Source organism: Chaetodon trifascialis, chromosome 3 (assembly GCF_039877785.1).
Source record: "Chaetodon trifascialis isolate fChaTrf1 chromosome 3, fChaTrf1.hap1, whole genome shotgun sequence".
In the NCBI taxonomy this organism is placed as follows: domain Eukaryota; kingdom Metazoa; phylum Chordata; class Actinopteri; order Chaetodontiformes; family Chaetodontidae; genus Chaetodon; species Chaetodon trifascialis.
The window spans coordinates 28,850,171-28,875,629 of NC_092058.1; the positions used below are offsets into that span (position 1 = coordinate 28,850,171).

At 42.2% G+C, this 25,459-nt stretch overlaps 1 protein-coding gene across 3 annotated transcripts in view; it reads left to right on the plus strand.

The window, feature by feature from the left end:
- The first annotated feature begins 5,931 nt into the window (after positions 1–5,931).
- The window catches only part of lhfpl4a (LHFPL tetraspan subfamily member 4a), a 38,265-nt gene continuing 18,737 nt past the window's right edge, over positions 5,932–25,459 (plus strand). For 2 of the 3 annotated variants that reach the window (XM_070959839.1, XM_070959837.1), the window contains exon 1: positions 5,948–7,127. In XM_070959839.1, the coding sequence (XP_070815940.1) occupies positions 6,722–7,127 (406 nt within the window). In that variant the 5' untranslated portion in view covers positions 5,948–6,721. Of the gene's footprint in view, positions 7,128–25,459 lie in introns of all 3 variants that reach the window. The other variant, XM_070959838.1, reaches the window with a different exon arrangement.

The following is a 25,459-nucleotide window of genomic DNA, read 5'->3' on the forward strand; positions in this document are numbered from 1 at the left end:
CTTTCACCGAGTGAAGACTTGAAGTGAAGACAGTGGAGCAGCCTGTTAAACTTTTAAAACAATTTTGCATATTCATAGATTTTAGATTTTTCCAGTGAGGGAGAAGAAGTAGACATGCTTTTCAGAAAATGTAACTAGGTAATTGAACTCTTCTGTGAAGTAAAATACATGACATATTTTAGTATGTCTTAAAACATGTCTGGAGGGTATTTTTAAATTTTCACTTAGTGCATAAATGCATATTTTTGATATTGTATTGGTATTGTTTATGATGGTAGTGGTAATAATGTGAAACGAATAGACTGCACTAGTTGTTCGTGACTGTTGAGACAATGAGCCAGATTAGAGTTTATTTAATTATTATTAATTAATAATAATTATTATTTTGACCTTGTTAACATCATTAAGAGAATACTGCACAGGCTTTGAACTCTAGTAACAATTTCAGACTTACAACAGACAATTTGAAAAAAGGATCAGAATTGATGCAGCAGAACCAGAGACAAAATCTACCTTAATCCTTGCATTCCTCTACTTATTCAAAACCTAGCCTATATGTGGAACTCTTATTCTGCATATTAAATTAGCGTTTAAGTTTAAAAGTGAAGTCAGACAATTCAGGCACAACTTTCAATGAGGTGTTAGGGCTCTAATATCAAGCGTATGACCATAAAGATTTTACCTTGTTACCTTAGTTTTATGAATGTTAGCTAGTATTCACAGAACATCAGCATTAGCCTACAATGAGTTTCACCACTGCAGATGCCAGATATGGCCTGCCAAAATGCAGTAGCGAATAATGAAATCATAGCTCACAAATTAAAATATTTAATAACTTAGCTACCTTGAAATTCAACAAAATTGTAGATTTCTCCGGTGGAGTGCACGGCTGAGCCGCCCACGTTACTCAAGTGAACTGTTAACTGATAGCAGATCTCCAATTATATTAGTGGAATCAACAGCATAGTCAGATTTAAGTCAAGTACACTGCTATAATTTCTTTTAAGAGTTTAGCATAAGAACTTACAGTGATTTGTAAAGATTAAAGTTCTAGAAAGAATATGATAATCTGGAAAAATCTGGATTTTTTTAAGTGAAAAATTAAAATGAAAGTATGATGACTTCAGAAGCAATTTCTTCTCAAGAATAGATTAAATCTGGGACAGTCCAACCTGACATACCCTATTTAGTTTAAATTATGTCTGAAGTCGTAGGACAGTAATATTGGAATAATCTATGTCATTAGTGTCAGAGGGCAGCTTTATTGTATTGGGGATGTAATCTTGTAGTGACATTAATTTATACATGAGATTGGAAAAGCCAAATCTAGTGGTCAGTGTAAAGATTGGTCATTCAGCCACACAGCTAATGAATATTTAATGTGCTGTTATGATGGCAGACATGAGCACTCCATACTGCTTTCACATATCATATGTTCAACCAAGTGTGAACCAATTTCAAGACCTAAGATCTACATGCTATTTACCACAATCTTTTTTTAATATTCCCTTTTACATTTTGCAGTGCAAAATATATTAGATTTAGAATGAAAAAAACTGAGCATGTTATCTAAGCATTTTCTTTCCCTCCTTTGTTCCCGCGAGGAGACAATACAACCTAACTAAACCCGAAAAAGACGCGATGGATTCATACATAAACGACTGAATACTGAATGACTGAATGTGGGTTTAATTAGACCCTCCTCTTCTTCTGTGGGTGTGGGATTCTTCTTTGCAGAAAAGAAAGACAAGACTCTGCGCCCATACATTGACTATACTGGGTTAAATGCTATCACTATTAAAAACAAGTACACGTTGCCACTGATTGACTCTGCTTTCAGCCCTCTCCACAAAGCAACAGTGTTTGACCCACGCAACGCCTACCACCTGGTCAGAATACGGGAGGGTGACGAGTGGAAGACAGCTTTTAATACTCACCTTGGCCACTTTGAGTATTTGGTAATGCCGGTTGGTTTAACCAACGCCCCCGCAGTTTTCCAGTGTCTAGTTAATGACATCTTGAGAGATTTGCTTAATAAGAATGATTTTGTTTATCTAGACGATATTCTTATTTTTTCTCGGTCTCAGGACAAGCATGTCGGCCATGTGAGGGAAGTCTTGAGGAGGTTGTTCGAAAACAAGCTTTTTGTAAACGCGGAAAAATGTGAATTCCATGTCACCACAGTCAACTTCCTGGGGTTTGTGGTTGAGAAGGGGCAGCTCCAAGCCGACCCCTCCAAAATTGAGGCAGTCAAGGAGTGGCCGGTTCGAGTTAACCGTAAACAACTACAATGCTTTTTGGGTTTCGCCAATTTTTATAGGCACTTCATCCATGACCACAGTCAAATAGCAGCCCCCCTCACGAGACTTACTTCCAGCTAGCTCCCTTTCACGTGGTCCCCCGATGCTCAAGTTGCCTTTGATCATTTAAAAAACCTGTTTACTGATGTTCCTGTTCTCACCCATTCAGATCCCAAGTGGCAGTTCGTGGTGGAGGTGGACAGGTCAGATTCAGGAGTGGGGGCTGTTCTCTCCCAGTGCCTCCCTGCGGACCAGAAGCTGCATTCCTGCGCCTTCTTCTCTCACCGCCTCTCGCCAGCGGAACGAAACTATAATGTGGGGAACCAGGAGCTGCTGGCAGTAGTTCTGGCTTTACAAGAGTGGTGGCACTGGTTGGAGGGTGTGGCTCAGCCGTTCATTGTTTGGACAGACCATAAAAATCTGTCGTACCTCCGCTCTGCAAAGAGATTGAACTCCCGGCAGGCTCGTTGGGCTCTCTTCCTGGGACGTTTCAACTTTACCCTCACCTACCGTCCGGGCTCTCGGAACCTGAAACCCAACGCCCTCTCTTTGCAGTTTGTTCCGGAGAAGGGGAAAATGACAAGGGGACGATCCCCCCCCCCCATGTGCGTGGTGGGGGCGGTCCGGTGGCGGGTGGAGCAGAAGGTCCTCGACGCACTAAAAGACCACCCAGCGTCGGATGGATGTCCTCCTGGGCGGCTGTTTGTGCCGCCTCCTGTCAGGTCTGCAGTTCTCCTCTGGGGCCATGCCTCCCAGATCGCCTGCCACCCAGGGGTCCACCGGACACTCTCATTGGTCCAGCAGCCGTCCATGGCCAAGGATGTTTGAGCCTTCATCGCCTCCTGCTCTGTCTGTGCCCGCAGCAAATCTTCTCACCAGGCTCCTGCGGGTCTCCTGCGCCCTTTGCCTATCCCTCCATGCCCCTGGTCCCACATCGCCGTGGATTTCGTCACGGGCTTGCCGCTCTCGGAGGGTAATGACACAATCCTGACAATTGTTGACCGGTTCTCCAAGGCGGTTCATTTTGTCCCCCTCCCCAAACTCCCCACTGCTTTGCAGACCGCTAACTTGCTGGTGCTACATGTTTTCAAGCTCCACGGGATCCCCATGGACATTGTTTCAGACAGGGGCCCACAGTTCACCTCGCAGATCTGGAAGGCTTTTTGCTTTCAGCCAGCCTCACCTCAGGCTATCATCCCCAATCAAATGGTCAGACCGAGCGGGCGAATCAGGATCTGGAGACCTCCTTACACTGCGTCGCCTCTCGTCTCCCCGCCTCCTGGTCCACCCACCTCCCCTGGGTGGAATATGCTCACAACAGGTTGGTCAGCCCCGCCACAGATATGTCCTCATTCATGGTGACTTTGGGCTTCCAACCACCATTATTCCCCAATCAGGAGTCTGACGCAGCGGTACCATCGGTCCAGGCCCAGTTCCGCAGAGTCCAGCGAGTTTGGCAGGAGGCACGGGCAGCTCTGGGCAGGACGGCAGAGCGTAACCGACGGACCCTTGGTGCACCCCTGCTCCAGACTACCAGGTGGGTCAGCAAGTCTGGCTGTCTTATCGGGACCTCCCCCTCCAGACGGAGTCTCGCAAACTAGCCCCCGCTTCATCAGTGCTTATCCCATCGAACGAATCATTAACCCCAGTGCGGTCCGACTTCGGCTCCCTGCCTCCCTCAAAGTTCACCCGGTGTTTCATGTTTCCCTCCTCAAGCCGGTCACCAACAGTCCCCTCCAGCCACCAGTGCTGCCGCCACCCCCTCCCTGCATCATCGATGGCCACCCCGCCTACACGGTGGATTGTATCTTGGATGTCCGCAGGCGAGGTTGAGGTATTCAATACCTGGATCTCGTGTTCCCTCATTTTAGATTCAAAACTGCAGATTTTTACTCACTGAACCCAGGTAAAACGCCAGGTGGCATTCGGGGGGGGGGGGGGGGGGGGGGGGGGGGGGGGTACTGTTGTGGCCTCAATTTGGGATTTGGTGCATTGTTTTTGTTTCTTGCCCTGCCTGCATTTTTTCGGGCGGGGTCGATCTCCTGGCCACTTTTGGAGACACACCTGAGCAGCATCAGCTCATCAGCCGTTGGCTACTTCAGCCAGCTCTTCCACCTGCTCAGTGCCGGAGGATTTCTTGGTCTGCTCACGTGCATCTCGCCACGCTGTCTTGAATTCTTCCGTGCTCCCAGCTCCTGTGATTCTCAAGTTTTTTCCTGTCATTAGTTATTGTGTCGTTTTTTCCCTGCTAAGGTGATTTTTCATTTCTAGATTGTAAGAGTAATTCCCAGTATTGGTGATTGTGTGTTTTGGATAGTGACCCTTTTGGTCTTGCAGTTTTTGCATTTTCTCAGTTTGCCTTTTTACAGCCTGCATTGCCCCATTTTTCCCACCTTGTGGAGATTTTCGTTGTTTTTGTTTGGACTTTGTCAAATAAACTGTGACATTGGTCTCTGCATTCTGGGTCCTGGCCGTGTTTCTTGCCTCGAGATTCCGTAACATCCTTATAAAAATAAATCTAAATATTCAACAATTATACAATGTAATGAAAATGTTACCCAGTTACAGCTGACATGGCAGGATTAACCTGCTTTGGGGGAAGTTAGCTGTCACCTATTCTTTGTACTGTCTACTGTGTGCACTGTCTACAGTATTCATATGCAGGAATCAGGGGTCCTACTTTTTCTCTCTGTGCACTGAATGTGATACCTCATTTCAGGGTATCTGCTGGTACAGATCTGATATCAATGCTCCATTTTCCCAAATCTCATATCTGCACACCCCAGCACATGGAACTGATTGTGATTTTAATCTAAGGGAGCATGAGGTAAAGGACTACTGCAGCACTCAGACCTGTGAGTTGTACCATGGCTGAAAGAATGTAGCTGATTATGAGAACACTTGGTTTCTTACTCAAACTGATGTGGTGATTTTGGCCCAGGGTTGCACAACAAAATGTGTTGTTGGTTGCAGAATGTGTAAGAATATGCATATGACAATAGAAGACAAACACAATTAACAAAGAGTGATGAGCACGTTAAAGAGCTGGAGTAAACGTTCAGAACCATAACATATTTTATTTTGGGTATGTTTAAACTAGTATAATGTTGGTGCTGTATTGAACTCAATTCAATTTTACCAATAACTTTATGTGTGGTCGGTATTTGCACAAATATAATCCCAGTGGATCTGATCGCATCCTCAGTGTTGCTGTGTGGTGATTAGATCAAACACACTCGTTTAGGAGTATGGAGCATGTAAGCACAATACCAGCTGAAACAGACGCTGACTCAGCTCCCCTCTTCCTCAGTTGATATTTAGTTTGGACATTTCCAGTCAATTTCCCAATAAATCAAATTAGCCGTAGAAGAGAACGCAGTTCATTCAGTCTTGACTAACGGAAAGTTCCTGGAGGTCTCCCTGATCTGATTATTGCACAGCCCAGCTCTGTCTTTCTGAACTCTGCTCTCTTTGACAGATATTTGATCAGATATGTGTGTTCGTGTGTGGTCGTAAATGGAGAGGGTGTCTGCGAGGGAGGTGGGTTTTCAAATTTCTGTATTATCAAAAATCATCCACATGTCGTCGACGTTCCTCGGTTGCGCGCACGGAGAGAGCGAGTGGAGGACGCACACCGAGAGGACAGGGATGGGGGGAGGGAGAGATACCCGGAGAGTGAGAGAGTCTCAGCATCCAAAACCACAGTCATGGGGTTGTCGGTGTTTGCTGTGTTGGAGGAGTGATTGATATTTTTCATGCACACTCGGACTTTCGTCATGTCAAGTGCTCCATCTTTGTCAAGTTTTCCTCTTGAGTGAAGCATGTCAGAGGCTGTAGCGGTGTCTTCGTTCATTTCTTTTGCATCTCTGTTCAGTGGCGGAGGATTGATCATCATCTCGGGGAACCTCGACCGGTGCATCTCGTATCTTCTTTGAAGCCTTTTGGGTCTGAATGCACAGCAGAGCGGGCCAGGCGGAGGTGAAGTGCTGGACAAGACAATGCTGCTCATCCCGTCCATCACTGGCCGCTGTGTTTGGCTCCGTGAGATTGGCTGTCGGCTCCGCTGTGTCTTTACGCGCTGAGAGGAGCGGAGGAGAGGGGAGGCTTTTCCCGTCAGTTGAATCACGCTTCGCCACTGAATTGACTGACTGATCTGAGGGGAGGGAGGAGGGGGTGGGGGGCATTTGGATGTGAGACTAATCCAAAAAGAGCAAGGTCTAGATCTGCTGCTTGACTGGGCTTCAGGGGAAGAAAGGGGATCAGCTACTGGACCGTTGGACATTTGTTGCGGGGGATTTTTATTTATTTATTTTTTAATATAACTTCATTTCATCCTTTGTACCTGCGGATAGAGGAGCAAGAGAATAGGGAAACCAGGTTGACGCTGCTGTTTGAGGGGGTTGGGGGGGTGGGAGAGAAAAATGCTGCCTTCGCAAGAAGCCTCCAAAATTTACCATGACAACTACATGCGCAACTCCAGGGCCATCGGAGTCCTGTGGGCAATTTTCACCATCTGCTTGTCCATCATCAACGTGGTGGTCTTCATTCAGCCCTACTGGATCGGCGACAGCGTCAACACCCCCCAAGCCGGCTACTTCGGCTTGTTCCACTACTGCGTGGGCAACGGGAACTCCAACCGTGAGCTCTTGTGCCAGGGCAGCTTCTCCGACTTCAGCTCCATCCCGTCGGGAGCCTTCAAGGCGGCCTCTTTCTTCGTGCTGATGTCCATGGTGCTCATCCTCAGCTGCATCGGATGCTTCGCCCTCTTCTTCTTCTGCAACACCGCCACGGTCTACAAGACGTGCGCCTGGATGCAGCTGCTATGCGGTAAGGATGGAAGACACTTGGTTGTGTTTTTGGCAGGAATATGTGGGTGGATGGAGGGTCCTCCCAACGCTTTTTTGTGGGGGACACCTTTAGCGGCGTAGCATCAGTGTGCACATCACATCTCTCTTGTGTTAGGCTACACCTTATCTCTTTGTCAAAAATGTCACCATTGCCAAGATCCTCAGGATGGGCGCATCGCTCATTCTGCGCACGAACACTACACGAGAGACTGCTCCCTCATCAGTATCGCACCTCGTTCGATCATCCTGTGTGATGGGAGCGAACGGGTGCTCCCTGTAGCTTAGAAGTGATCTGAAATGTGATCTTGCTCTTTATGGTGAGAAAAGCGCAGAGAAAAGTCCCCAAAAATATATCTGGAAACCATGTGAGACATTCAGGTGTATCCTTTGAGAGTTTGGTGACCTGCAGGTTTTTAGCAAACTGAAAAAAGTCGTATCTTAGTCTTCAGGCATTATTTCACTGTGTCACCAGACATTTTGCCAACAGAGGTTTTGTTTTCTTGTTGGCAGACCCCGGGTCTTCCCCAAAAAACCCATCATTCTGACACTGTCTGTTCTTTTTCATCCAGCTGGTTGAGATAATGTGTAATTGTATGGAATTATGATAATGAAATGCCTTCAGCAGCATTGCATCAAAGATCACAGTTTCTATTTTGGCTGCCATATCTGCCTACCAGATTAGCCTGAATTATGCATGATCTGCACATGCATTCCAGTAATGTATCTCCATGCAGTGCATTCATTCATCTGTGCAAAAACTGAAACAAACTCCATGTAAAGGCTGTATTGTGTATGTAATTGTATTAGGAGGTGCAATGGGCTGTCAGAGAGACACAGCTGAGGAGATTAGAGACATTGGAATGACGACTCAATGTCAACAGCTATGGAATGGAGCGAGCTTTTTAAACAGAAAGATTTTCAGTTCTTAAACCCTCACTTTGGACCTGTTATCTTCCACTCCACAGATCAAGACATGCTATCTGTTTACAATTACTTGTGACAGATTCATGTAGGCTTGCTTGCCTTTTGGGGACAAAGCGCAAGTCCCCAAAATAGATGTCATTAAAGTTGAGGGTGAAGACTTAGTTTAAGATTAGGGTAAGGTTAGGTTTAGGTTAAGGCTAAGGTCAGGGTTTGGATTATGCAAGTAGTGTTTATGCTTCGGGTTAAGGTAAGTCTTCAGGAAATGAATGTGTGTGTGTGTGTGTGTGTGTGTGTGTGTGTGTGTGTGTGTGTGTGTGTGTGTGTGTGTGTGTGTGTGTGTGTGTGTGTGTGTGCGTGTGTGCGCGCGCGTGTGTGCGTGCGCGCATGCATATGAGTGTGTGTTCTCTCATCACTGAGTGTTGAACAGATTGTATCAGTTCAGGTGGAGACTACAAGTGTTTCCCACAAGCTCAGTCGACATCAAAGAATCCCCTGGCGAATTCCTAATCACACAATCCGCTAATTAACTAGACGTGATGCGGATAAAACTGGTCTCAAACGTGTTTAAAATGGTGCCGAATGGTCAGAGCAGGTGGGAGATGAGTTTCACTGTGCTAAAGATGAGGTTTGATAATGCATTTGAGCTGAATTTTCTCTCTGTACTCAGCAAGATTATTCACAAATCAGTACTCCAGTGTTCTCACTGACAGGGTATACAGTTGTGTGTGTGTGTGTGTGTGTGTGTGTGTGTGTGTGTGTGTGTGTGTGTGTGTGTGTGTGTGTGTGTGTGTGTGTGTGTGTGGAGGGAGGGTTAATCGTGCATTGGTTTGGAAGGGCTGACATTATCTGGGAGGAGGTATTGATGGCTAGATTATTCCTTCCCACAAGGCAGCTGGAGCCGGGGCTGGGTTGGTGGCGCTAGACTCTGGACCTTTAGAAAGCATCGACTTTTTCCAGCACTCTGTGGCTCTCTCTGTCTGTATGAGAGAGGCAAGAAAATAAAGAGTGCCATGGGCAGGTAAAGAAATGAAGAACTGGAGGAGAGGGGAAGTAAGAGAGAAATCAAAAATAAATGACAATCGTCCAATGGACAACAGAATAGACTTCCCACTTCCATACAAGAATGGAGAATGGGGAGCAAACATGCTGCCACAGTGTCATGCTTAATTATGGACATTTTCAGGACTGAGTAACAAAAGTCACTTGGTCACCAGTCAAAACACTGTTAAAAGGTCAATTTGTATGCAGCACTTGTTCTTGCACTTTCACATTTTTTTACCACGTGCGTCTTAGCCTGTTAGCGCTGTCCAACAAACATGACACTCTGAATTTGAATTAAAAACAGCAACCAGTAGCAATAATAATGCTAACCAAGACTTTACACAAAGTTAGCTTGACAGGAAGTGATCAACTGTAGCCTAAGTGAGCCAAAACATCAACCAGCAGTATGGATTAAAACCAAATAAAACGTATCCTTAACTTTTGTTAGCATAGACTAAAATTGCTACTTTACAAGTTAAGAGCACAGAATCTCCCTCATTCTGTATGTTATATTGATAATATCAGCAGTATGAAAGTTCAGCTGTTTCCTGGCAGCATGCCAGATGTTATATTAGTGTAAAAACACACATCAGGTGAGTGCAGTGTAAGCAGGCCTCATAAGAAAAACTGGCTTCATAAAAAACAATGTAAACACCTGAACTCCTGAAAATGACGTGATGCATTTTCTACCTGAAGACATCACTCTGCACCTCTATCAGCTGTCAGCCATCGCACACTGAAACTCTAAACACGTCAAACTGATCACCAAAGCTTTGATCACAGCGTATGAAAAACATGCGCGCTAATCATCTAACAGCCATAAACACACAATAGCAGTGTGAGCTGATGCCTTAAAACAGGCATTTCTTCCTCAATAGTTCCATTTAAAACTATCCACCACCTTCAGTACTTTGCACCACATAAAATCTGTAATTCTAACAAGATCGCAAGTGCTTAAAGCTAATTCTGCAATCTGAGTTTACCTGCAGATTGCTGTCATGAGATAATGAACAATTTCCACCCATTATTTTGCAATTTGTGTCATTTAAGGCACAAAAATGTACTCGTCTTGTTGATCTTGCCATAAGCACTCAGTCATTTTGGTTTGTTTTCTAACCCCCTGGTACTTTGTATTTTTGCATGTGATGACATTGTTTGGAAACCTGCATGTAAGGGACTGATCATGACCCATCAGTCTGTTTTTCTAGATTTACACACACTGAAGTGAGTTTTAAGTGCACATCTATGAAATAATTTTTTGTTTCCATATTAATAATGATTTCCATAAAAGTAATTCAGCATTTCTGGGGAATCTCTGCATTTACTCCCTAAATCACTTGCCATTTGAAAACTGTCAACAGAAACTAATATGGCATCATTTTATTCTCAGTGAAAACCTAGAACAGTAAACGTGTGTGTGTGTGTGTGTGTGTGTGTGTGTGTGTGTGTGTGTGTGTGTGTGTGTGTGTGTGTGTGTGTGTGTGTGTGTGTGTGTGGGCAGGTATTTATCACATTGTGGGGACAAAAATCTGTTTACACAGTCACATTGTGGGGACTGACCTCCCTTATGGGGACAAAATGCAGGTCCCCTTAATGTAAATCATTAAATTTTAGGGTGCAGACTGAGGATAGGGTTACGGGTTAGGTAAGGTTAGATTAGGTACAGGGTTAGGAACAGTGCATCAATAAGTACAGTGGTGCCCGTCTCATCAGTAAAAACTCAGCGTATCCTCCTGAACATTTGCAAAGCCTCAAGGGAGTTGGAGTTTATTGCCAGAAGCCTCAGTTGTAGTGGTCCCAGTTTGACAACATTATAGTTGTGGATGATACTTGGCGAATAGTAGTTTGTGTTTCTCTAAAGCAATCTGCCAGCATGCTGTAAAGACAAAATGCCTCTTAGAGATTCTGGTTTAAATGCTTTTAAAAGAAGCAAAATTGCTCTCTGTTTATTGGCAGTGTCTATTTCAGTCCAGGAAGTGCTATGTTCTTGACTTGTGCTGGGAGTTGGTTGGGGTGGAAGGTGGTCATACAAAGTGCAGGATTTTGTGTTCGACACGTGGTTAGTTTTAGACTACAAGAAAAAAAACAACCTTCAAAGACAAATATGGGAACAATGGGTGAGATGACTAGCTGAGCCAGATCTTTACGGACAGCTAAATAGCAGGATGCACAACCTTAAACAGCATTAACACACCCAACAGCAATATTTACAGCAGTCACATTTTCATTGTTTAAAGTCAAAGAAAATAACAACTCTTAAAAAGTTTGGGCTGTTGGCACAACTTAGTATGGCAGCACTCTTAGCAATCCTGTCATGTTGTGTAAATAAATGAGATGGACTCACCATAGGCTAAATGGAATGAATTACATGAAAGTCACTTTTCCTGCTTTCTTGGCAGCAAACTCAGCAGTGAGATCTGTGTAATTCATCCTTTTCAATGGATAGAACAGCAAGCTCACACAGTCCATCCTGAGGCACCAATGTACACAAATAGTTCTTGATTTCTTTCAACTTGGGAAAGCTGCGCTCTCCCGACGCCACAGTCAGAAGATTTCTGAGTGCAATCTCACAGTTGTGAAATGTTTGTCTGATGCTTTTGAGAAAGCGCAGGCTTTGAAGTGCTGAGGTTGTTTCTTTTGGAGTTACACAGTACACATCTCTGAGTATCCTTGCCTCTTATAATAGGTCCTGTGTGTTTTTGTTATGAGATTTGGACATGCTCTGCCTCTGCAAATATCTTCTGTTTTAATTTATTCAGATTAAAACTGAATTCAAACATGTTGTCGAACTACCACATTTTGTTTAATTTGTTCAAGGTTTGCTTTGGAGGGAACACTGGTCAGGACCGGTGACCTCAGTCCAGGAAGGATTAATATCAGACAGATAGTAAAAAACAAAAAGTCTCTAAAGAGGTGTGAGGCGTACAGCCACACATACCCCTTTGCAACGGCTATGTTCACATTAATGAGCCTGCAGAGAATGACACAGCTCTGCAGTTCTCCTCTGTGCTGCAGAGTGCTTTATTTCAGCCCTGCTTTGGTTTTCAGCTTTGCTGTTTTGGTTCATTCTCACCACTCTTATCAGTGTCATTTCCAGCAGCAGCAGGCAGCTGTTTGCAGTGAAAAAGCTCTGTTAAATCCGCTGTGCACTACCTGCAACAGCACACAGACAAAGCTGGCAAATAGCTGGTGAACATTGTTACCAGCTAAGGAGCAGCGTTTTTTGTTTTGTTTTGTTTTGTTTTGTTTTGTTTTGTTTTGTTTTGTTTTGTTTTGTTTTTTGTTTTTTTGGTGTTTTTGGACTGACATGATGCCATGCCTGCTGGATGTGTAAATAAGCAACTATTTGTTGACTCATTATTTCTTATTAAAAATTACTTATTAATTTCTTTGGTGATTTCATGTTAATCTTGAGTTAACAACTTGTTGCACTGCCCACAGGTGGCTGACAGAATCAGTGAATGCAGGTTTAAAGTAAAATTACAAAGTGTTGATTGTAGCTCCCAAATGTTTAAGCCTCTATCAGTAGCAAATAGAGACGATTTGGGTGTCTTCTCCATCAGAAGTCCTTACCTAACCTTCATTAGCACTGGTGACTTTTGACTCCTGGCTGCCACAAACACAAAGGTTTCATTTGACATTGCCTTGAGGAAATTGATGTAACATGTAGCAAGATTTCAAATGGGATTCCTTCTGTTCATTCAGAGTGGACTTTCCTTCTTTCCCCATCCTCGCCTACATTTTCTTTATTTCTTTACTTGAATCCCCAAACCTGTCCCTCTGTCATTTCCCAACCCTGTTCCTCCTCATTTCATCCCACATGAGTGAGTCTTCCCTCGTTCCATCTTCACAGCTTACCCAGACCTGCTGGTGATTCCCATTGACACATTGAGTATCAGCCGTAGCCTCAGAGGTGTGAAACTGAGAACACACTTGTGTTGCTTTTTTTTTTTTTGCACTTATCTGAAAACATTAACAAATTCTTAGAAATTTTGTCACATTTGTTCATGATTTTTAACAGTGTTTCTTGTGCTGTGGGAAAAACACTGTCTGTTTCTGCATTAGACGTATGCTCAAGTACTACATAGATTACGAGGAAGAAAAAATAGCTCTTATGTTGGTGTAAATGAAGCATAGGGAAACATGATCTTACTTCCTGAATTAATGGCTTCAGTGTTCCAGAAAGCTTCCCTTCATGCTGAGATAGCTCAAAAGTAGGGAATCATCCATGAATGCTACTTTTCCTTGTCTTGTATTTTGCCTTAACTGGCAAGCAAATCATGTCATGTTTGTGACTATTTTAAATGCCGGCATGAGCTCAGCTGTAAGCCCAGTGATCTATAAAAGAAAGGCCCCATAGGTGGTTTGCTGGGTCAGTGCAAAATAGTGCAGTGCAGACAAGTTCTCTGTCTGCCCCAAAGGTGCCAGAAAAAGCTCAGACAGCTTTATTTCCCCAACAACAGATTCTTCAGGTACTGAGGGATGAGAATTTAAGTACTGCACATCTGACAGGTCATCAGCAGTGACTAATTGAAAGAGGCCATATTGAATTTTTTGGATGGTTTAGTCTGGGGAGTGGGTGATTCTGCCGAATAATTTCATGCTGATTTATCGCATCGTGCATACAGGATCATTTGATTTAAGCCTTGATTTTGAGTCCAATCCTGAAACTTCGTTGCCTGGACTGTTTGGGCTTTCTGCCACATACACTATGTTGACTTCTGACTTTTGAGTGTCCGTGTGTAGGGCTGCAACAATTTGCAACAAATTGATTTTTTGATTGAAATGAAAAAAAAAAAATAATCTGCATTAATTTTTAGAACCGATGAATTATTTCAATTATTTTACAATATACTTCATTATTATTTTACATTTAATGTAAATGTTCATGCATTTTAGATAAAATGTAAACCAAAACATGTTGTTTTCACAATATGTAAATGAATACATTTTAGGCTAAAGCTATGTACCTAAAGCACAGATGAGAGTGGTATCAATCTGCTCATTTCTCAACCCTTAGCAAGCATGGAAGCACATTGCATCTCATGATAAGGAGATCTGCATGTTGGGGTTTTGAGATTTTTTTTTTCTCATAATTATGAGAAAGTCAAAATCGTGAAATACAAAGTCAGAATTATAAGGGAAGATTTTATGTTCTTTGTTAAATGCAAAGTTCTTCTGTATGTAAGAAAGTGAATAAGCCTGTTTCTAAAAACGCCCCACTACTGTAAGCCACAACGACACTACACAAGCGAATAGACAGAACAGAAGAAAGCATATTCACCAATTTGACAGCACATAAGTGGCATAAAGACATGTACTGCAAATACAAGGAAAAAAAGAAAACAGTAGCACTACAAGTAGTACAGAACGACAGGACTCACACACAACGCAACACGCAACACAACTGATGAACATACTAGTAAAAGGCTAATGTTAGTTGTATAGCCAATATCTCCAGTCATAGGAATCACGTTAACATGATGTTGCACACTACATGCTTCACGTGAAATGAATTCCTCCGCATTTGACCCATCCTGGTCGTCCTTCCACTGCGGCAGACCAGGAGCGGTGGGCTGCCAGCCAACAGCGGCGCCCAGGGACCCTACTCTCTTCATCACCATTGGTCAGGTGGTGATCTTCTTGCATGTTTTTAGTGGGGGTATTTTTATGGAGGATACCCCAGGACAACATGCAAAGTCCACACAGAAAGGCCCCTTTTTCCTCGAGCAGCAGGCACTGAAGGCATGGTGGAGGACATGCCACCAGCGCTCACAGCGGGATTCGAACCGCGGGACCTTCTAGCTGTGAAGCGACAGTGTTACCATTTGTTCCACCGTGCCACCAATGAAATGATGGTGGCATGTTGGCACGGTGGCATAATAATCCATTTATTGTGTTTGAGGGGGCTTTGGTGCCACCTAGATAAGACACAAGACCTATATAGTAACAGCCATGCTTGATAGACTAAAGAGGGTCAAATGCTATTCTGAGCACCTAAGGGTCTCATAGCAAGACCATAAAGGGCTGTAAAGGCCAGAGTATGCTTGTATTCTTGCTTTGATAACTGCTGTCCAACAATATCTAAAGGTAAAAGCATTTACAGCTGTTTTTAATGGCCACACATCACAGGAAAGTGTGAGATGCATTAATATTTAAAATCTGGGTGTAATGGTGCATTTTTATCTCCATGAAGGCATTCATATATTCATAGGAAACATGACACTAGAGTGACAGCAGTAGTAATGTGAATAAGAACCTGGGAGAGGAGTTCAAAGCCTGTCTTCTGCTTGCTTTCTCACCTCAACACACCTGGCCACTCACTGCAGTAGGTAGGAGCATCAGATTGTTGGCTTTGGAAAGTTGCAGGACACAGAGAATCAAGAGAATTAAGCATTTTTTAAAGTTGGGTGAGAAAACACTTCTATGTGTCATTCTGGAGGGTATGGACAATTTGAAGGAATTGTTGGAAGCATACTGACACCTGAAAGGATGGGTTCAGAGTTATTGGTCTCATTACAGTGTTCAACAACCTGTTCTTCAACTCTACACTCCTAGGAGGACATTGACTCTTCAAGTACTGAATATTAAGCACAAAACATGAGTTGGAGGGAGCTGCTCCTGCAGGGAGCCCATCCGCTTTGACGATGTTGCCAGTTTTCTGTTTTTAGTTGTTCTGTCAGTTTGAGGGGACCCAGCCCTCACTCATGTCACCCCATGCCAGTTATTCCCCAAAATGTGCAAAAACTGGAAAGAAAGGGAAAAGCTTTGACAACTGAATAATAAAATGAAACTAATTACTATGTTAAGAAAAGGAGTTCTCGTGTTAAGTCACAGTAATAATGATAATGATGTTATATCTAAAGATTTTAAATCATGCATATTTACTGTAGGTAAGGGCAAGGTACAGTACACATTTGTGTCCACTATGATTGATCCAGGTGGATGTGTATGAATGAGAATAACTAGAAAATACTGTGTGTGTGTGTGTGTGTGTGTGTGTGTGTGTGTGTGTGTGTGTGTGTGTGTGTGTGTGTGTGTGTGTGTGTGTGTGTGTGTGTGTGTACATATATATGCAAATACACACTTGTATAATAATAATCGGAACAACAACAATAATGGCCATTTATTGGTATATGGTTGTTTTTATTCATGTCGGGGTGTGAGGATCTTAATTGATAGTGTTCAGCTGCACTATGGACCAGCTTGTCTTGGAACTGCCTAAGGTGTGTCACCAAAATTCACCAAAATCCCAAGTCCCATGAGTCTCTACATCTAATGGTTCTCCAAAGGAACTTCCTCTAAGATCTAATCCTCGATCTCCATCAATGAAATATGAGCCTTTCCCACTGACATCAGCTGTGAAAAGTCTACACATCCTCATACCTAAACAACTAAATAGGTCAATTGCCAATGACTCCCAAAACTACATACCACCATTGAAGAGTACCAGCGACAAGCTGGGATGACAAAGGAGGCAGACTTCCATCCTCACATTGATAGCCTTGTCTGCAGTTGGGTGGTTGGTAAGATTTAAGCAACAAAACAGCTTGTATTGGTTTAGCAAACCGAACTACCTGTTAGTTTTTTGTTTGAGCGATCTATCCACCCCACCTTGTACTTTTGCTCTTTATACTATGTCACCTGACTTCCTATTTTTGCTCTGATCATACAGCCAATTAGAGGTCAGTGCCTAACAGTAAATGTAAATATGGGTCACAGTAACCTATTTGAAAAAAATCACCTATAAGGCTGTTTTTCTGGTGAGGACGGGCTTAAAAAGCACCCTGAAGCACATATCTATGTCATGTCTCCATAATGTCTTTTTGTCTCCATGAGTACACAAACCATCCAGTAATCTAATGATTTGGGAGCAATAATGTATGTAGAAGAGGATAGAAAAGTGATGGACCCTAAAAGGCATGATGATGGTGATGATGAGTATTATTGTTGTTGTTCTTATTGTTAATAATAATAACAATAATAATGAGGGCTGTCTGCTGAGACCCTGCTAATACAGAACTAATCTCCAATCAGAGGGAAGACTGCCTGGGGTTTCACATCTCATAGACTTCTCTGCATACCTATAATCCTCAGTTCTCTCCCTAGAGGTTAAACCTCGACCAATTATTCTTCTTGCCATGCAAAACCCATCATCTGAAAGATCACACCATCCAGACTTTCTCACTCCTCTTCACATCCCAGACAAAGTAGAGGTAACAAGTGATGGGAGAGGTGAGGGATGCTGGGATGTGTGCAAGTTATTGCTAACTGGAGTTTGACACTTTCTGTTACGATCCTGGCTTCTTGTCTCTCCCTGTGTGTCTCCTCTCCCTTATCCCTGTGTGTGTGTCTGTCTGTCTACCCCTGGATCCGTGGCTGGGCAGCCCCTCACCTGCTGCCAGCTCCTCCCACTGCTACTCACCTGCAGTCACTCTCCCTCATCAGGGAGAGTATTAAAGACATGGACTTCCAGCTCCTCGTCGCCGGATTATTCCATTGAGCTCCTCGTCTTTGTTGGTAGTATGGTTCGTAAGTACATGTCTTCAGTCTCTCTCTCTTGATCAGAATTACGTTTGTTTGTTGTCCACATTTTCTCCAGTCTTTTAGCGAGCTGTGTTTTTCTTTGTTTCAGTGCCTGCCTGCCGCTTCCACGCGTGCCTCGTGTCATACCCGCTTCGTCGGTGCTCCTTTTGTTTTCCACTCCTTTTGAGTGCGTCTTTGGTTTAGTATTATCCGCTCGTTGAGTGTGTTTTCTGTTTCCCTTTTTATTAATAAATTTGTTTTGTTTTCACACAACCTCTGTATTCAGGTCTGCATCTCTGGGTCCAATTACATAGGCTATACAGCCCCTTAACACTTTCTGTCTATAATTCCCTTATTCATTTTCTATCCTGAGAACTGCTCCATAAAGTTGGACTGCATAATTCAGTAAATAAATGACTGTTCTATACATGCTCACTATGGATTTGCTGTTTGTCAGGTTCAAATTTAGTCACAGCCTTTATTACTTCATATAGTAGTAAAAAGACTGATGGAAAACCATCTGGACATCTACAGTATAGATAAAGACAAAACATTTGGCAGAACAAGCAGCATCACCTTTGGGAGAGGAAATAACCAGATTTCTGGGAAATGTGGTCCTAATTTTGAAACAAACCAGCACTAATAATAACACACTAATACCACTGATATGCAGTGCTGGGGAGTAACATATTACAATCAACAAAAGACTTTTTTCATGAATGAGGAGTGTTTAGAATTCACTAATCACATTACTGTGACATTTTGCATCAACTTAGTTGCTGTTTACAACACATATTTGTAGCGTCCATGTTGTATCCACATTACCACTTTAAAAAACCTAATGGACACAAGAAAGTCAGAAGAACATCCCAGCTTTGGAAATGAGACCATCTGAGGAGCATGTGAATGCAGCATTCTTTACATGTTGTGTCTTTTCAGCTGCAAAATTCCTGTTGCAGCCCCATGCTAAAATATTTTCACAGCCCAGCTCAATGACACCTGATGTCACCAGCTGTCACCAGCCAGCATTAAGCAACCAACCAGTAAATGTCAAATATTGCAGAGACATGGACAAGAACTTCCACCTGTGAACACGACCAGTAGTGTGTATTGACTGAGCTGCTGTGTGTTTAGTCCTGCACCACATACGAATGTCCCATGGAATTACCTTTCTGACATGTTAATGTTAACTTGTGTAAATGTCAGGAATCATCTGAATTATTGTTTGACAGAAGGGTGTCCCATGTAGAGTATGACAGGAGCTAAACTGTATAGCTTTTCTGCATGTTTGTGTGTGTGTGTGTGTGTGTGTGTGTGTGTGTGTGTGTGTGTGTGTGTGTGTGTGTGTGTGTGCGTGTGTGCATGCGTGCGTGTCAATGAGGAAGCAGCCTAATGGCGCTGGAGCTCGGCCTAATGCTCTCGGGCCGGGTGCAGATGATAGTTTAATCAGCTCTGTGGTGCTGCTCTGCATTGGGGCTTCTCCTGGCCATCAGGCCTTGTGAAGGAGCTCTGCAGTGTGCAAGCAGACTGGAGGACAGACGCTCGCCCAGTCAGAAACAGCAGAGGGACAGCTGCTCTGCACTGGACCAAATGTCCACACTAACACCTAAACTATCAAATGAAGGGAACAAGCTAGAGCTAGAAAAATGATTTAAAGGAGCAGAGCACTGTGTTGCTTTGATGGAGGCTTAACATGTATAGCTTCAAGCACAAAAACAATTCAAAGAAGAGCTTTTAATCTAGATATGAAAGTGGCTAATGTTGGAGTACATGTCACATCATCGGGAAGCTCTATCAGTGCACCGCAAAATGCAGTTCGACTGAGTCTGGTTGTGACTGGAAGCACGACCATCTGAGTGCTTCTCATATTGGTGACACTTTGTAAGGCAGACAGAACCTCCATTTAAAAAAAGTCATAATTACATTGTACGTAGAAACTTAATTCCACATTTAGTGTCACAAAATACCCCACTATATGCTATTTTCCTTGTTTTCCAGAGGAACCACCGAACCCACTCCGGCAAAATACTTTCCTTCTAATGACAGAAAACAATGTTAATGAAACACATCTCCCCTGAGATGCAAGACAGGGGCCCACAATCACAGCAACACACCATTTACATTAACACATGATGGTTACTCTCACCCCACTCCACATGGGTAATGAGAGAATGAAAGAGAAATATGGAAAATGAGAGAAACTGCCACGCCTGCAGCTGTAGTTAATTGAGTCTAATTAGCCTACATTCAGAGAATTCAGAGAATGCAGTTCTTCAGGGTCTCATCCTCACTCTTTCTCTTCTCTTTCCACAGATACTGTGCTTTTGGCCACAAACTTCTAAGCAGAAATTGGCCTAGTTAGTAATGATTTGTTGATGAGCTAAAAAGAATATGAACAGAGACAGAAAGGCCAAGTACCTGACAGAGACAAAACTACAATTGTACATTTAACACAGTTAGGGGGTGACCACAGTGTAACGCCCATCTGACTGGGAAAGAACTCTTTCCATTTCAATGTAAACGCTTACAATTTTCACATTGACAAAGGGCCAAATGACTCTGCATAATGTAAAAGGTGACAGACCCACCTAGAATTATCACCCACTCTGCATTTTTAATCAGGTGTAGGGAGGGATATTTTTTTTTTTTGAGGATATTTTTTTTGATCCCAGCAACAACAGACCATTGTTTTCATCGAGAAAGTTATGCAGACAAACACTGTGAAGGAAAACAAATATGTAGCAGCTAAAGGTATTTGGAGATCAAATATTGGACTTAAATACATCAGGTGGATAGAAACATGACTCTAAATGAATGCTAAGGTTGCTCTGTGACTGCTGTTTAATAACAAGTCAGCAATATCAAATTTATATGTTGATGATATTTTAATGTTGTTTTTCTGCTTGTTCTGCTGCCACAGATTGGCCAGCAAATGCCAGCAATTAATGCAGCTTTAAGGTGCATATCAACAAACTGTAACAGATACTTTTCCCTAATGTACTTCACTCTTACAGTAATTGTGTTATCCTGTTCCATCTCCCAATAAGTGATCATAACCACTTATGACTTTTTAATTACATTGCTGTCAATTGTAGAAGAATAACATCTGTCTCTATGACAGGCTGGAGAGGCCTTTCCTCTCAGCTCAGATTCATGCTGGCAGATAATATATGGAGGACATACAGTGACAAATTGTCAATCAGAAGCTAATGTATATCTATTGATTTTGTAGCTTGTTAGATATGTATGCTGGTTTAAAGAGCGAGGCCTCGGGCTGTTGATGTCTCTTTAAACTGAAAACTTTGCTACAGTGAAACAGACGGGTCAGAGTATTGATTTCCATGAAGTGTTTGCATCTTCTTAAATTGAGACAGTTACCAGTAGGCTTTAGCTCACTGACTGAAGTAAATCTTTTGTACCAAACATACAATAAGACATAAATGCATGGAAGCAGAGACAGAAAAATGTATGGAACATCTGCAATACAGAAACCTAGTCATATAGCACCAAAAAAGCAACATCTTAGCTATGGACCATGACAGAATAACAGACCAATAAATCTATCCCAGTCTAAATAATAATAATAATCATACACTTTATTTCTAGAGCACTTTTCTCAAGAAAGCTTCAAAAGTGCTTCACAACACAAGAACAAATACCAGTATCAAGCAATATTGGAATAAACAGGCGACCACAATAGCAGATCTAGTCAGGCACATTTTTCCAGATTCTTGGAATCTCAATAAAAGAGGCTCCATACTAATGGTCTTAAGTTTCAATGATGGGAATGCGAGGACACCACATGCAATGCTTTTAACATCAACAGAAAATTTTTAAATCATTCTAAAATGAACAGGCAGCTAATGAAGAGAAGCTAAAACAGGTATAACCCCACTGAGCAGGCAACGTCCATGGACGTCCAAGACAAGTTGATATCATGTCGGCCCGTCCAGGCCATGATCTGGACATCTATACGACATCCAGAATTAGTTGATAAATGACATCGCTATTATACGTCCAGCCTGACCCAATTCTGGACATCTACAGGCAGACAAAATGAGTCGCAAAAAGACGTTCTGCTTGGCCATGATCTGGACGTGTATGGGACGTCAAGAATTAGTTGATAAATGACATTGCGATTGTACGTGCACCCTGACCCAGTTCTGGACGTCTATTAACAACCAAAATGAGTGGCAAAAGGACGTTTTGCTTGGCCATGTTTTGGACGTATACATGACGTCAAGAATAAGTTGATAAATAACACTGGAATTGTATGTCCAGCCTGACCCGGTTCTGGACGTCTACAGACAGCCAAAATGAGTCGCAAAAAGACGTTTTAGTTGGCCATGATCTGGGCGTCTATATGACAACCAGAACTATTTGATAAATGACATGACTGTTTTTTGTCATTTTTTTGTATTACTGGTTTGTTACAGGTCATATTAAAAACAATTATGTCAGAAATCATGTCTGTTGTGGAAAATCCATGTAGAATGTTGTATCAGATACTGTCTACCATGAAATGCAATGACCAGAGTGTAAAGAAGCCGTTATACAATGTAGAAAGCTTGAACAGGTGAAGTATACTATTTTGATAAGATGTTCTTACTAGTAAACCCTGAAAAAAATAAAAAAAATAGTGCTGTCAGACCATTAAAAAAATTAATCTAATTAATTACAGGATTTGTAATTAATTAATCTAATTAATCGCATTTTAATCTCATATCTGCTAAAGGTCCCCAAATAAAGAATTTGAATTCTAGGACATTACAAAATTGTAGTGCATGACTAATCAATTGAATACACCAAGAAGAGAAGATTTGATATCCACATTTTTATTGGTGAAGTGTGCTTCATAAAAATTCAGATGACGCTATCTGAAACGCCTCTTTTAGGCCCTCGTCTTCCACGATTGAAATCGGCCTGCAATCAGCAGCAACCCACTTTGCGATTGAGTTTGTCAGTTTTTCTGTCGTGGCTTTGCTCATTCGTTTTCCTAACTCAGCAAGTGTGGGCTGGCGGAGTGAGCTCACGGTAGCACTAGCGGCACTAGCAGCAACTACATGTTTACATGTAGCGTGTAAATGATAATTCAGGCTGGAGCTGCTACGGCGATAGGAAAATTCTTTTTTACACAAGGTACAAATCACTGCGTTCTTGTTAATAGTCCCGTCTTTGTTCTTTTTATAAATAAACTTGCCGTTCAAAGGTCCAAGTAGGCTTGCCTCGCTCTCTGGTGTCGCATCCATGTCTGTTGTCACCCTGCTTTTGACTAGTGGCGCAGGTAGGATGCGACCTGCCACTGCAGCCTACGGGTCACTCAAAGGGCCAAATTTAAAATGCTTGCGCATTGACTTGCCACTCATGATTAATTGCGTTAATTTTTATAGCGCGTTAATTTGCAGCGTAATTAATTAATCTAATTAACGCGTTAAACTGACAGCTCTAATAAAAAATTGAATAAAAAAGAGCCGGAGAAAATGTGGGCTATGTTGACATACATTTGGGATTTCTGGATGTCCAATAATTGTCTAAAACGTATTGCAATGAGTAAATAACAATGTCCAAGACGCAATAATGTTCATTCTGACACCCTCAATGAGGTCTTCATGATGTTAAACAATTCTGTTTGAAAACTTAGTTTAGTGACGCCTGTAACCTTTATGACATCCTGAAAACGTATTTTAATGATGTCTATATAACATTGAAAGTAAAACGTCTTTTCAACGTTTAGGAAAGATGTAGTAAAAACATTCTTTCTGGCTCCCTGTACAACGTCTGCCGGATGTTTAGTAATGACATGCAGAAAACGTATTTTAATAACGTCTATATAACATTGAAAGTTAAACATCTATTCAACGTCTCGAAAAGACGTAATAATAACTTTCATTCTGGCTACCTATACAACGTCTGCTTGACGTTCATTAATTACGTACCAAAAACGTATTTTAATGACGTCTATATAACATTGAAAGTTTAACATCTATTCAACGTCTGGAAAAGACGTAAAAAAAAACTTTCACTCTGGCTTCTCTGAGGACGTCTTCTGGATGTATGAAGAACACGTCTTTTTGACGTTTTTTGGACCACTTTTTGCTCGCTGGGACCAATCTCTTGGTTCTACCTTAAAGCCTTGTGGTTGATTTTGTACTGTGTGCAGCCTGTCTAAAGCTTTCTGATTCAGGCGAGTAAAAAGGGCATCAGCGTTATCAAGACACAACAAAATGAAAGCATGAACAGTTTCAGTCCTTGAAACAAATAGAAGACGGGTACAAAGTTAACATTTTGTTTTTATTAGCAACCTGAGCACAGCCTGGGCTCTTAGAATCATTTACACAAATGAGGGCAATAGAATGGAGAAATGGAAGTTGGGAAGCACAGTTCCACGTTTGATACAGCCAGACCCGGTGACTCTCGCTCATACCAACACCGTTGCAGCTGCAGCTCCCTCTAACACCCCGGCCTCCTCCTTATCCCCTTTTCTGCTTTTGCTGATTGAACTAAGAGTTCATGTTCAAATATGTTCACTTCAGACAGATTGGTATTCTCTGTAGAATAAGAGCTCCCTCAAAGAGCAGAGCCTTTTCCACCATACAGACAATATTCATTTAGCAACAGTAAAGCAGGAATATCCTGACACATGGCTACAGTAAAGGCATGGCCGTGTATGTACCCATGATTGAAGAAGCATTTTCTTGACACATATTGTTGGAACACAAACTATTACATGGCACACTGTTGCAAGATTATCTGGATACTGCAGAATAATATCCAAACACAAAGCAACACTGACACAAAATAATTCAGACCAACCGAAAACAAACATTGTCTAGATGCCTGAATGGAAAGCAGCATCAGCATCCACACACAGCGATGCTCAAACAATGGGGCAGTGGCGCTGAAATCAACTAAGTGGCAAATCAAGACGACAACATTACACAACTGATATGACGCAAGCTAGAATCTTCTCTGAGATGGCTCAAGTCATTTTGCTCTAATGAGCACTCACTGTGTATTTTCTCAAGTGACCTGAGACATTTGTGATGCTGACTGTTGATTCTAATCTGGTGTTTGGTCCAAGGCAGATGACGATACATGAGCAAGCCACACTGTCTATCTGCTCCCTTAGACACAGTTCGCTGGACCCACTGAATCCAAACATTACATAAAGACGGTCTATATACAAATTTAATGGGCTATTTTGGGACGCTTGCTTCTCGGAGAGCATTTTGTATTTTCTTGACTCCACTGCATGCTTAGTCCTGAACCCCCACACAAATAACAAGACTGAATAATGCCACTGATGTTCTGTACATCTGTAAAACAGCAAGGCAGATTATCTTTATGAATGCAGAGTGTGTGTGTGTGTGTGTGTGTGTGTGTGTGTGTGTGTGTGTGTGTGTGTGTGTGTGTGTGTACATACACTGTAAAATACTGTTAATATATATTGTATTTTTATTATATTATTATGATATTATATAATATGTATTATATATTGTAATACATATTATCTAACTATATTTTGTTTTACTTAGTTATATTTTTGTTACTTAACTTAACTTACTACTTAAATAATTGTGTATACATCTCATGTTTGCTGTATGTTTAATTGCTACAGCAACAAAATAATTTTCCAAATTGGGATCAATAAAGAAACCATCTAAGTCTAAATGTGTGTGTGTGTGCGTGCGTGTGTGTGTGTGTGTGCGTGTGTGAGACACCGAAGACTCAGCTTCTCTTTGGCTCATTAATGTTCCACCAATATGGGTCAGTCTTCCATGCGAGTGTAACATGACACATCTTTATCACATTTTTCATTCG